The 13,645-nt window shown below is 45.7% G+C and overlaps 1 protein-coding gene across 7 annotated transcripts in view; it reads right to left on the bottom strand.

Moving 5' to 3' along the window:
* SAE1 (SUMO1 activating enzyme subunit 1) overlaps window positions 1-13,645 on the bottom strand; it is a 97,608-nt gene that overhangs the window by 74,362 nt on the left and 9,601 nt on the right. For 4 of the 7 annotated variants that reach the window (XM_059153182.1, XM_059153181.1, XM_059153180.1 and 1 more), the window contains one exon: window positions 12,000-12,078. Coding sequence is in view for 3 of the 7 variants with exons in the window: in XM_059153178.1 (XP_059009161.1) it covers window positions 9,300-9,397 (98 nt within the window). In the remaining 4 variants the exon portion in view is untranslated. Of the gene's footprint in view, window positions 1-9,299; window positions 9,505-11,999; window positions 12,079-13,645 lie in introns of those variants that run through there. The other 3 variants (XM_059153178.1, XM_059153177.1, XM_059153179.1) reach the window with 1 other exon arrangement.

Raw genomic sequence — 13,645 nt, forward strand, 5'->3', positions numbered from 1 at the left:
TGGGTGGGTCCTTATAAGAAGGAGGCAGAAGGGTCAGAAGATGCTGTGCTGCTGGCTATGGAAATGAAGAGGCCACCAGCTACGGAACACAGTTGGCTTCTTCATGCTCGAAAAGTCAAGCAAAAATACTCTCCCCTAGAACCTCCACAGGGCACATGGCCCTGTCAACGCCTTGATTTTAGCCCAGTTAAACTGATTTCAGACTTTTTTTTTTTAATTTCAGACTTCTGACCTCCAGAACTGCAAGATAATAAATTTGTATTGTTTTAAGCCACTAAGTTGGTGGTAATTGTTACAGCACCAACAGGAAACTAAGATACTGAGAACAGAGTTGTTAAAGAACAACTATTAAATGGCAAAGTAGGCATCAGCTCGGAAATACTGCTCCCAAGTCTGTACTCTTCAAGTTATACCACCTCTCAATACCACAAAAATAAATGTAAAATCACATCATGACAGGTTATGCAGAGAGTGCACCGGTAGCCACAATGGCAGTAATGACCAGCTACAGAGGGCTCACTAGGTTCGAACTAGGTATATTACATATATTACCTCACTGATACCTTGATTACTGGGACTCAGTCAGTAGAGCACATGACTCAAGCTCAGGATCCTGAGCTCAAGCCCCACATCGGGTATGAGGCCTACTTAAAATAAATTCAAAACAGTAACTTTGATTATGGTTCTTCAATGTTTCTTTTGGGGGAAAAAAGCACACACACCCTAAGTACTGCATACAATTTCTCACTCTAGAAGTCGAAAGGGCTCCACAGACATCAGAGTAGGCCATCACGTTTCCATAGGAAAGGAAGGCCTAGAGTAGAGAGAAAACTGAGGCTCAGAAAAGGTGTCCAAGCTCTCACAGCTGAGTAGCCAGACTGGAATTGGAATATAGAACTGACCATAATCTATGATTTTTCCTCTTTCAATGTCTCCCTCCATGTTGTCTTGTACACAGTATGTTCTAAATAAATATTTGCTGATTAGGCTCTCTCATTTTTACCTTTTACTGCCACAGGAATACCTTTTAAATTTCTGAGGAGGAAGGAACCAGAGCCTTTTTTATTACAACCTTTGAATTCCCAATACATACTGCAAGTTAAGTCAAGCCAACTGAATTCCACTCATGATTAAGAATTCCTAAGACTGGGGGTACCTGGGTGGCTCAGTGGGTTAAAGCCTCTGACTTCGGCTCAGGTCATGATCCCAGGGTCCTGGAATGGATTCCCGCATCGGGCCCCCTTCTCGGCAGGGAACCTGCTTCTCCCTCTCCCACTCCCCCTGCTTGTGTTCCCTCTCTCTGTGTCTCTACCAAATAAATACATAAAATCCTTTAAAAAAAAAAAAAAGACTGGGGCGCCTGGGTGGCTCAGTGGGTTAAGCCACTGCCTTCGGCTCAGGTCATGATCTCAGGGTCCTGGGATCGAGTCCCGCATCGGGCTCTCTGCTCAGCAGGGAGCCTGCTTCCCTCTCTCTCTCTCTGCCTGCCTCTCCATCTACTTGTGATTTCTGTCAAATAAATAAATAAAATCTTTAAAAAAAAAAAAAAAAAAAAAAGACTATTTCAAGTAGGGTAAGCACCAAGTCTCCAGGCCGGAGAGAGGTTCAGCATATTTGAGAACAGAAAGAATCAAGAACTTGAATGAAGTGAACCAAGGAGATGCAGGCAAGATCAGACAAGGCAGGGCATGAAAGGCAATGGATTTTAAAAGCTTTGGATTATTCTGAATATAAGAGGAAATCACTGTAAGGCTTTATGGAGAGAACTGGCTGTGATCTGATTTTTTTTTTTTTAATCAATCTGGCTGTTGTATGGAGACTGGATTATACAGTCAAGAGTGGAACAGAGAACAGTTGAAGGGACTACTGAGGGTGTTGTGAGAGATGATGAGCGTAAGCTGGACTTAGAAATGAGGAAAGGAAAAAAAAAAAAAAAATGAAGAAAGGTTGGTCCACCTGGGTGACTCCGTCAGTTTAAGCGACTGCCCTCAGCTCAGGCCATGATACTGTAGTCCGGGGATTGAGTCCCACATTAGGCTCCCTGCTCAGCATGAAGACTGCTTCTTCCTCTGCCCCTCACCCCACTCTCATGTTCTCTCTCTCAAATAAATAAATAAAATCTTTTTTAAAAGGGGGGGGGGGGCAGCTGGGTGGCTCAGTGGGTTAAAGCCTCTGCCTTCAGCTCAGGTCACGGTCCCAGAGTCCTGGGATCGAGCCCCGCATCGGGCTTTCTGCGCAGCGGGGAGCCTGCTTCCCCCTCTCTCTCTGCCTGCCTGTGATCTCTGTCTGTAAAATAAATAAATAAAATCTTTAAAAGAAAAAAAAAAAAAAAGGAAGAAAGGTGACTGAGATAGTATGAAGCGGAGCTGACAGGACTTGCCAACAGATGGGACATAGGAATAATGGGCACAAATGAATAAAGAATGTCTAGATTTGGGACGCTTGGGTAGCTCAGTTGGTTGGGCAGCTGCCTTAGGCTCGGGTCATGATCCCGGCGTCCTGGGATCGAATCCCACATCGGGCTCCTTGCTCTGCGGGGAGCCTGTTCTTCTCCCTCTGCCTCCCATTCTGTCTGCCTGCTCACTCGCTCTCCCTCTCTCTCTCTCTGATAAAGAAATAAAATCTTTAAAAAAAAAAAAAAAGAATGTCTAGATTTCTAGTCAGTGCAACCAGGTAAATGATGAGGCCAAACACATTTGGCAGATCAGACCATTTTCTCCTTCAGACAGAAACTCATCTTCACTTAACTGTAAAGTACTTTTCACTTAAATCTACAATCTTGCTCCATCTAACTGCCCATTCATTACATTTCCTTCAGTGTCTTCCAGAATCCAAAACAGAACTTAAGACTGTTGCCCCTACAATCTTCCTCATTCTTCTGGAGTCTCCATTTGTCCCACTGATGTTTACTTTACATCTGCCTTATTTATCTCAACCTATTTCCTATGTAGCTTCCCTTCTTTTGTTGCTTATGATTTATACTTGTCAAATCATTGTAGCTGTAATTTACTGAGTGCTTTCTGAGCATAGGCACTATTCATGCATTATCTCATTTTTTGTGTATTTGTTTATTAGGTAGTCTCTACACCCAAGGTAGACCTTAGATTCACGACCCTGAGATCAAGAGTCGAGTCCCCTTCCAGCTGAGCCGGCTGGGTGCCTCCACGCATTATCTCATTTAATTCTCAACAATCTTATAATATAGATTATCTCCATCTGACAGATGAGGAAACGAAAGCACAGAGAAGGAATGTATATCCAAGGTTAAACAAGAATTTCTGCCACTGAGATTCAAACTCCATCAACCGCTAGCAACACTACAATAAACTGGTCCTTACATGAGACGATCAGGTTTGGCCTCCACAACACAGTGAATCCTCAGTTACTATTACAGCAAATGGGTGCCTGCAGAACCAACTGAAGTTCTTCTGAACAGCAGCAGAATTGCATAATGAGTCTCTGAAAACATGGAAATTTTTTAAGATTTTATTTGTTTATTTGACAGAGACACAGCGACAGAGGGAGCACAAGCACGGGGAGTGAGAGAGGGAGAAACAGGCTTCTCACGGAGCAGGGAGCCGGATGCAGGCTCAATCCCAGGACTCCGGGACCATGACCTGAGCAGAAGGCAGACGCTTAACCACTGAGCCACCCAGGCACCCTGAACACACAGAAATTTTTGAGGTCCCTTTTTGTAAAGTCAAAATTTCAGATTTGAAAGAGTCCTTAAAAATGTAGTCACCTGGGGGCAACTGGGTGGGTGGCTCAGTGGGTTAAGCCTCTGCCTTCGGCTCAGATCATGATCTCGGGGTCCTGGGATCAAGCCCCGCATCGGGCTCTCTGCTCAGCGGGGAGCCTGCTTCTGCCTCTCTCTGCCTACTTGTGACCTCTGTCAAATAAATAAAATTAAAAATTAAAAAAAATGTAGTCACCTGGGGTACCTGGGTGGCTCAGCGGGTTGAGCCTCTGCCTTTGGCTCAGGTCATAATCTCAGGGTCCTGGGATTGAGCCCCACATCAAGCTCTCTGCTCAGTGGGGAACCTGCTTCCCCACCCGCCCCCTGCCTGTCTCTCTGCCTACTTGTGATCTCTGTAGAATAAGTAAATAAAATCTTAAAATATATATGTGTGTGTGTGTGTATATATATATATATATATATATAGTCACCCTCATCCCTCCTTTTTGCAGATGTGGAACTAAGGCCAACAAAATGTGTGACTGACCCAAAGTCAAGAGAGCTGGTTAGAACTGGGAACTTAGAACCCAGGTTTCTTGATTTCCTTTGTCTTTGCAAAGTACAGTCATTTCATCTAACAAATACATCTAAATGTCCACAAACTTGCAAGCACTAGAAACTTAGTAAGACCAGTCAAACCCCTTTTGTTATCAGACATTTATAAAACACTTGTCCTCGGATGCCTGGGTGGCTCAGTGGATTAAGCCTCTGCCTTCGGCTCAGGTCATGGTCCTGGGATTCTGGGATAGAGTCCCACATCAGACTCGCTCTGCGGGGAGCCTGCTTCCTCCTCTCTCTCTCTCTGCCTGCCTACTTGTGATCTGTCAAATAAATAAATAAAATCTTAAAAAAAAAAAAAAAAAAACCGCTTGGTCCTCTCTACTTGGTCCTCTTGGTACCTCATCTACTTTCCTCTCTTGAGTCACCCTCCCCCCCTTCCTCATGCTTAGATAAGGGGAAAACAAACTACTATTGAGCGATAGAAGAATCAGATGGCCCTACCTTGGGAAAGGCAATGCAGAAACTGCTGAAGCACATATTCTGAACACATACACAGCTCCAGCTTCAACACCCTCCTTTACACTAATTTGACTGAAAAAATGAGCCCTTATTATCAAAAATGATCTGGAGGTGGGGGGGGGTATGAACCTGAATTGAGTGACTTAGATTCAACTCCTACTTCTATTTGGTCCATGACCTTGGGAGTCTGTTCTGAACCTCATCCATAAAAAGGGCTATGTCCCATAGCAAGAAATGCAAAGTCACACGCTGACAGGAGCCAAGCAATTATGCCAAATGAGTGAAGTTGAACTGATAGGCAGGATCCCTAGAGAGAATGCTGTGCCATGTCAGAGGCAGTCCCTATTTAGCTCCAACCAATGTGGAAGGTCTGACTTTTCTATTCTTCAAGAGAAGACAGAAATCAGAAATTGCCAGACTGGGGCATGAGGCTGGGGTGCAGTGGGAGGGAAGAGATTCACATTTCTTTCCCAATTTTATTTTTTCTTTTTAAGATTTTACTTATTTAGGGGCACCTGTGTGGCTCAGTGGGTTAAGCCTCTGCCTTCGGCTCAGGTCATGGTTTCAAGGTCCTGGGATCGAGCCCCGCATCAGGCTCTCTGTTCAGCAGGGAGCCTGCTTCTCTCTCTCTCTATCTTCCTCTGCCTACTTGTGCTTTCTCTCTGTCAAATAAATAAATAAAATATTTAAAAAAAAAAAAAGATTTTACTTATTTATTCAACAGAGACACAGCGAGAGAGGGAACACAAGGAGGGGAAGTGGGAGAGGGAGAAGCAGGCCTCCCGCTGAACAGGGAGCCCAATGCAGGGCTTGATACCAAGACCCTGGGATCATGACCCAACCCGAAAGACAGCCCAGACACCCCCCTTTTCCCAACTTCCCATGATAAAAACTTAAAACACACAGAAAATAAAAAGAATAGTTTGCATTCTGCTAGAATGTGCTATCTCTAGATGTGCTATTACCACATCTAGAAAATAATTCTCAAATATCACCTAATAGGACTGATTATTCAAATTTCCACTACTGTCTAAGATGCTTCTTTACGGGTTTTCTTTTTGAACCAGGATCCAGGCAAGGTTTACATCTTACATGTGGCTTCACCTCTTTATGCTCTTTTAATCTAGAACACTCCCTCCCCTTGTTTTTTCCATGACATTGACTTCTGGAATAGAACCAGAACAGTTGTCTTGCAAAATGTCCTGCATCCTAGACATCTAATCATAACCTCAGTGTTCTTTAATTTGTTCCTCTACTCTCTGAAAGCATGATTAGGCTAAAATACAGTCAGCAGGAAAACTTCAAGGTGACACACTGAAGTTCTTACTTCACAGAAAGCACATTATTAATAATCACTTCCAAAGACAACAAACTCGTTTTTCATTTCTTTGTTTGAATATTTCCTTGGCCTTATGGATTCTAAATTATTAAGTATTATTAAGTCCATCTATCACTCTCTTTCTCTCTCCTTCCTTCCTTCTTTTCACTTGATTTTTAAAAGTCATCTCTACATCTAACATGTGGCTTGAACTCAGAACCCCAGTATCAAGAGTGTCAATGCTCCACTAAGCCAGCCAGGCACCCCAATTTTTTCCTTTTGATGCTCAAATGGTCTCAAATGTGGCCAATTCTCTAAACTTTTAAATGTTGGCAACTAATTTCAAAAAATTTAAAACAGTGTATGAAAGATATCACCCAGTTTTTAATCTCTAGACCATTACTCTCCTTTCCAGTTCTGATCACCTAGATCCACTATCACACAGAATCAGCAACAAAATGTTGCCAGAACACAACCGGCTGATTCCTAGGCCACCTTCTATTTTACAAAAGAACCCTAGACTCCAGAGTTCTCCTATTCCATCTGGAGTTTCCTTAGAGGCAAGTCAATCTGCTTTGTGGAGCCTCTTTCCGGTGGTACAGGGGAAGTCACTGCCCTTCCTACTTCAGAGCTGATAGGAGCTGATGGACATGAAGGCACTTTAACAAACTCTCCAAGATTGTCTATAAATACAGATATCCAAATTAATGATAACCCCTTCCTTTCCTCCCAGGACCCTCAATCAATCCTCTTCAGGTTCTGCACTGAATTCGGTACCTCTCCACTCCCTCAAAATAACTCCCATTTCCCGAGAATTCCATACCCTGACTGATTTGTCCCGTAGGCCATCTCCTCTTCAGCAGCTCCCATCCATTCTTCACTGCTCCTCAGAGGAACCATTCCTGGGACAGTTCTCTCACTATATTTCAGCTTCATCTTCACCAACTTTGCCCTACCTTAAAACCACCTGCTGCCCCCACCCTTTCCATGAGCCCTCCTAATACACTTAGGATCTCTTTCCCAACCCTTTTGGACCTGCTAACACTCAAACCTACTTCAAATATCAGTCCCTAAAACCAATCAGCCCCACCTATAATCCTCAAGCCCATTTCCACCATTTAATTCCCAATATTCCACTTTAGACCCCTTGGATCCTCAGACCAATGCTTGCTGACACCTCACAATGCCCCCTCCAACTGCATAAAACCCCACACACCTGAAATAAGCGTGAAAACTCAGGTTCACCCCACCTCACTCCCCCCACACACACATTCTCTTTCACCAAAAAATTCTAGAAACTCCCACCTCTCAAGCTAAATTCTCTCCACCTGCCTGCCTCCTTACCCTAGATCAATTAACTATACTCTGGACTCACATCACATACCTCCCGACCAATCAGACCTCAACTCTGAACTCAACCATTCATACTTCTACTTAGACATGAATAACCACCTAAAACCTAAGTCCTGGGGCGCCTGCATGGCTCAGTCGGTTAGACATCTGCCTTCAGATTGGATCATGATTCCAGGATCCTGGGATCGAGCCCCACATCAGGCTCTCTACTTGGCAGGGAGCCTGCTTCCTCTTCACTCTCTGCCTGCCTACTTGTGATCTCTTGCTGTGAAATAAATAAATAAAATCTTTAAAAATAAAATAAAATAAAATGCGAACCTGATCGCTTTATTCCTAGGCTCAAACTCTCCAGGGGGTTTCCCAGAACACTGGAAATAAAAAAGCTACTCATTTCGTTCCACCACCTTGCTTCTTTCTCTCCTTTGCCAAGCAAGCTCCGGCCCCCAGGATTGTACACCAGCTGTTTTCTCTCTACACGGCTCTTTTTCCTTCACACAGGTCTGAGGCTCAATGTTACCTCTTCAGAGGCCTTCCCCGGCCTCCCTATCAAAATAGCTCTCCCACCTCAGCACCCTTTATTGACCCTGGTGTGAGGGTCAATACTCTACAGTTTTCCTCTCCCTGGCACTTGCATTACCTATTATATTATTTACGTATATTGTTTCCCCCACCAGAAAGTACCCTGCATGTGGGCAAGAAGTCCATCCAGTTCATTAATATATGTTCAGTGCCTAGAAAAGTGCTTCTGGCAGGTGCCCAATGAATATCTGACCTCATGTCCCCCAATAACTATTAAGTACCCCAGGTATCCCCAACCCTAGTGTCCAGTCCTCTCAAGACACACCCCCGTTCCTAGGAATAAGCAACCTCTTCGGATAGCTCCAGCCTCTAGTCTCTCCCGGCCTCTCAAGATTCTCAGTAGAGGGCGCCTGGGTGAGTGACTCAGTGGGTTAAGCCACTGCCTTCGGCTCAGGTCATGATCTCAGGGTCCTGGGATGGAGTCCCGCATCAGGCTCTCTGCTCAGCAGGGAGCCTGCTTCCTCCTCTCTCTCTCTCTCTGCCTGCCTGTCTGCCTACTTGTGATCTCTGTCTGTCAAATTAAATAAATAAATCTTTAAAAAAAAAAAAAAAAAAAAAAAAGATTCTCAGTAGAGGGCGCCTGGCTGGCTCAGTGGGTTGAAGCCTTCGGTTTAGGTCATGATCTCAGGGTCCTAGGATCGAGCCCCCCATCCGGCTCTCTGCTCAGCAGGGAGCCTGCTTCCTCCTCTCACTCTACCTGCCTCTCTGCCTGCTTGTGATCTCTGTCAAATAAATAAATAAAATCTTAAAAAAAAAAAAGATTCTCAGTAGAAATAACTGGCTCCAAAACTCCTCAAAAAACATTCATTCTTTCCAGGTGGCCCATCCTTTCGAAGCCACAAGAATGTAAGCTCGCCTCTGTTCGGTGGGTAGTCTCCCCAGCGTCCAGCAGAGAATAGGTTCCCACAATCTCCGAATGAATGAACTACGCCCCCACTTCATCCTTCCCTTGCACCCTCCTACTCGCCAAGCGCTCACCACCACCACTCCCTTCGGGCGTCTGCGTCCCTGAGTTTGAGTCTTCCTGATCCCTCAGGACTCCCCCACCGCCGCTTCCAGAGGCTTCCCTCGGAACGACCCTCCCCACCACCCTGAGAGGCCCCCGCTTTCCACATCTTCCAGAAACACCCCTAACCAACCCCTCCAGTTCTCTCAAGAAGGCCGCCCTCCCAGGGCACGTAATTCCCGCCTCCTCGCTTCAAATCAGATCCTCCGGCTCCATGAGGGCCGCGAACGCCTCAGGCCAGACGCCCCCTCCAGACCCTCAGCCCCACAAGCCGCTCTGGCCCTGACCGTTTCTGGGCCTCCAATCCCCACAGACGGATTTGCCGGTCATACTGCGCCGCCTCCTCCTCGCTGATGCCGCCGCCAGCCTCCTCCTTCTCCACCATGGCGCCGGCTCTAGCTGCCTGCACTCGGGTCCTGCCCACGGCAACCACCCGCCGGCCCCACACGCCGCCAACCGCCGCCGGCCGCGCGCCCGGGCCGCCTCTGCGCCTGCGCCGCCTCTGCGCCTGCGCCAGGGACCGCGCCGGCGCAGGACCTCCTCCACGGCCCGCCCCGCCCCTAGAGCCCAGGACCACGTGGACTTCCCTAGCCTCAAAGGCGGGCCAGCGGGACTGTTCGTCACGTGATGGGGCTTCAGCCAATTCTGGCCCCAAAATGGCGCGGTTTAGCAACCCGAGACGGCAGATACGCAAATGTAGCTTTATGGGGCTATTAATTCAGCAAATATTTATCTAACACCTGCTGAAATCCCAGAATTGGGGGTGTTTTGAGCAGCGAATAAAATAGACAAAGCCCTGTCCTCATGGAGCTTACGTTCTGTTGAGGGGAGCCCAAAGAAGAATGGGAATCAGGCCGTGATAAATGCTGCGGAGAAAAAAAACGGCAGATACAGACCTTCAGGGTTGCAGGAGTGGCCAGAAAGAAGGTCTCTCAGAGAAAGTGATACTGAATAGAGATCTGAAGGGATCGAATAAACAAGAATAACTAGGAGGTGGAGCATTTCCAGTCAGGGCAAAGAGCACGTGCAAAGGCCCTGAAGCTGAAATGTGCTAGCATAGTCGAACTATGGAGAGGGCAAGGTGTCTAGAGCAGAGAGAGAAGAAGGACAGGTTGTAAGAGGTGAAATCGTAGATGAAGCAAGTGGTACATCCAGTAGGGTCTTGTAGGCTAGTATTAGCTTATACCTATTTTCCTCAGGCAGTCTTTCTATTATCCATTCAACAAATACTTACTGAGCATTTATGTGTCAACGATTGATCTCAGTGCTAGGCTCGGTAGAGCCCTGTAAAAAAGAAGTAACTGCTTTCCCACAGAGTTAAAATGGGCTTTGCCCAAGTTCTTTCTCTATGAGATTATGAGATTACTTAGGTTTTGTTTTTGTTTTGTTTTTTAAGATTTTATTTATTTATTCGACAGACAGAGATCTCAAGTAGGTGCAGAGGCAGCCAGAGGAGAGAGATAGGAGGAAGCAGGCTCCCCACCTAGCAGAGAGAGCCTGACAAGGGCCTCTGGGACCATGACCTGAGCAGAAGGCAGAGCTTTAACCCACTGAGCCACCCAGGTGCCCCTAGAATTTTTTTTGTTTTGATTTTTAAATTTTTTTTTAAAGATTTTATTTATTTATTTGACAGACAGAGATCACAAATAGGCAGAGAGGCAGGCAGAGGGGGGGAAGCAGGCTCCCTGCTGAGCAGAGAGCCCGATGGGGGACTCCATTCCAGGACCCTGGGATCATAACCTGAGCTGAAGACAGAGGCTCTAACCCACTGAACTACATGAACTACACAGGTGCCCCCTCCCAGCCCCTTGGTTTTTTGTTACTATTATTTCACAGCTGAGGGGTCTAAGGTCCAGGAAAGTTAAGTATTAGTAGCCTGAACGAAGTCTTACCTTAGAAGTAGTGAAACTGGGATTCAAACCCAGGTGGTGTGGCTCACATGCTTCATTGGAGGTATACTTCTGGAGATATATTAAGCTTCTACCATGTGCTCCGATCTTGCCCCTGAGGTACATACTCTATGAACCTCAGAGATGGATATTTCATCCCCTTTTACAGACCACAACTCTGGGGCTCAGAAAGGGGTAGGAATTCATCCAAGATCACAATATCACTCAAAAAAAAAAAAAATGTTTGGCCAATGCTTACTCTTGGTTATAGATGTGAACAAATCATGTAAAAAATTAGAGACTTAACAATAAATAGTTGTTATCTCTTATGGTTTCTGTGGGTCTGGGATTCAGAGCAGCTTATCTGGGCTGTTCTGGCACAAGGTCTTTCATGAGCATGGGGTCGGATGTCAGCTGGGACTACAGTCATCTGATGGCTTGTGATAAAAGATCCCTTCCCAAGGTGACTCACTCCTTATGGCTGGCAAGTTGACATGGGCTGATGGCTGGGAGCCTCAGTTCCACTCCACGTGGGCACAACCGCCAGGCTTTGTGAATGTCCTCATGACATGGGGGCTGGCTTCCCCCAAACTGAGTGATCCATGAGAGCAAGGTGAAAGCAGCAATGTCTTTTATTTTTTTTTTAACATATTTATTTGGGAGAGAGCATGAGCAGGGGGAGCAGCAGAGGAAGAAGCCGACTCTCTGCGGAGCAGGGAGCCCAGTGCTGGACTGGACCCCAGGATCCTGGATCATGACCTGAGCCGATAGCAGACACTTACCAAATGAGGCACCCCATCAATGTCTTTTATAACTCAGCCTTGGAAGTCACACACTGCCACTTCTGTAAAATCCCATGGATCATACACAGCTGTATTCATTATAGGAGAGGACAATACAAGGACATGAATATGGTGAACAAAAGAAACATGGATCTGCCCTGTGTTGTGCTGACCAGCTAATAAGGAAGACAGGAAGTATTTTACCAGCAAAGGAATTATTCACTAAACAGTCTTGAAAAATATCTACCATATCCCTACCATGTTTTTGACTTTGTGCCAGGCCCCAGGGATACAATAATGATAAAAATGGACATACCTCTGCTTTTAAGGACAGTCATAATCCAGTGGGAGAGATAAAACAGCCACATAAATATAAATAGAAACTTTGTGAAGTGCTGTGAAGGAAAAGAAGAAAGAGCTATGACAGTGTTTGACTTCATGCTGGAGTCAGAAAAAGGATATTCTGAGAATGTAAACTTTCTGCTGAGCTTTACAGAGTCAATAAAGTTCAAATAACAAAACATGGGAAGAACCCCAGGTGGGAAGGATGACTGCACCTGCTGTGACCCAGAATTTAAGCTCATTCTCTCTCTCTCTCTCTTTTTCTAAAGATTTTATTTATTTATCTGATAGAGACAGACAAGGAGGGGGCCCAGACAGAAAGGGAGAAGAAGGCTGACCTCTGGGCAGGGAGCCCATAGAAGGGCTCAATCCCAGGACCCTGTGATCATGACCTGAGCCAAAGGCGGACACTTAACTGCTTAACCAACTAAGCCACCTAGGCACCTCTCATTCTTTCTGACTCTGCCTCCCTGAGGGTATCTCCTTGACCCTTACTCCTACACACACTCTGTGGGAAGTTTAAAACAGGCCCACAAATCTGGGGCACCTGGCTGGCTCTGTTGGTAGAGCATGCAGCTCTTGATCTGGAGGTCTTGAGTTCAAGTCCCACGTTGTGCCTCAAGCTTACTGAAAAATTAAAAAATAAAACACGCCCACAAATCCTTTGATATTCTTCAATCCTTTGGTATTCTTCAACGATATTGAGTGGGGGGAATCAAAATCCCCGTCCTTGAATCTGTACTCTATGACGGCTTGGAAGGAATAAACGCTGAACCAATTTCTCCATCCAGGCCTTAAGAAACACGCAGCTTGGGGCGCCTGGGTGGTTCAGTCAATTAAGCATCTGCCTTTGGCTTGGGTCATGATCCCAGGGTCCTGGGACTGTGTCCCTCATTGGGCTCCTTGCTTCTCCTTCTGCCTGCCTCTCCCTCCCCTGGTTCTTTCTCTCTGACAAATAAGTAAATAACATCTTTTAAAAAAAGAAAAAGAAAGAAACGAGATCATGAATGATTTTTTTTTTTAATACAGAGAATTTGGGGCTCCTGGGTGGCTCAGTGGGTTAAAGCCTCTGCCTTTGGCTCAGGTCATGATCCCAGGGTCCTGGGATGAGAGGAGTGCCTGCTTCCTCCTCTCTCTCTCTGACTGCCTCTATGCCTACTTGTGATCTCTGCCCGTCAAATAAATAAATAAAATCTTTAAAAATATATAAATAAATAAAACTGAGAATCTATAAAGATTTTATTTATTTGACAGAGATCACAAGTAGGCAGAGAGGCAGGCAGAGGGAGAGGAGAAAGCAGGCTCCCTGCTGAGCAGAGAGCCCGGTGCAGGGCTTGATCCCAGCACCCTGATCCCAGGACCTGAACCTAAGGCAGAGGCTCAACCCACTGAGCCACGCAGGAGCCACTGGTAATCTATTTGTTAATTACAGTATATGACCGTTGTACTTTGAGGCAAATAGAGAACTTAAAATATCAGGATCCTGTCAGCTAAAGGAACAAGTCCAGAGTAAACATCACTTTGCTTAGAATGATTTGAGGTTCTCTTTGAAATGATCATGTCTGGGAGGCACATGCCTCTTCAAGTCTGTATTGTTTCTTCCAAATATTTCTTGGTCCC

Source organism: Mustela lutreola, chromosome 16, assembly GCF_030435805.1.
Source record: "Mustela lutreola isolate mMusLut2 chromosome 16, mMusLut2.pri, whole genome shotgun sequence".
NCBI classification, from domain to species: domain Eukaryota; kingdom Metazoa; phylum Chordata; class Mammalia; order Carnivora; family Mustelidae; genus Mustela; species Mustela lutreola.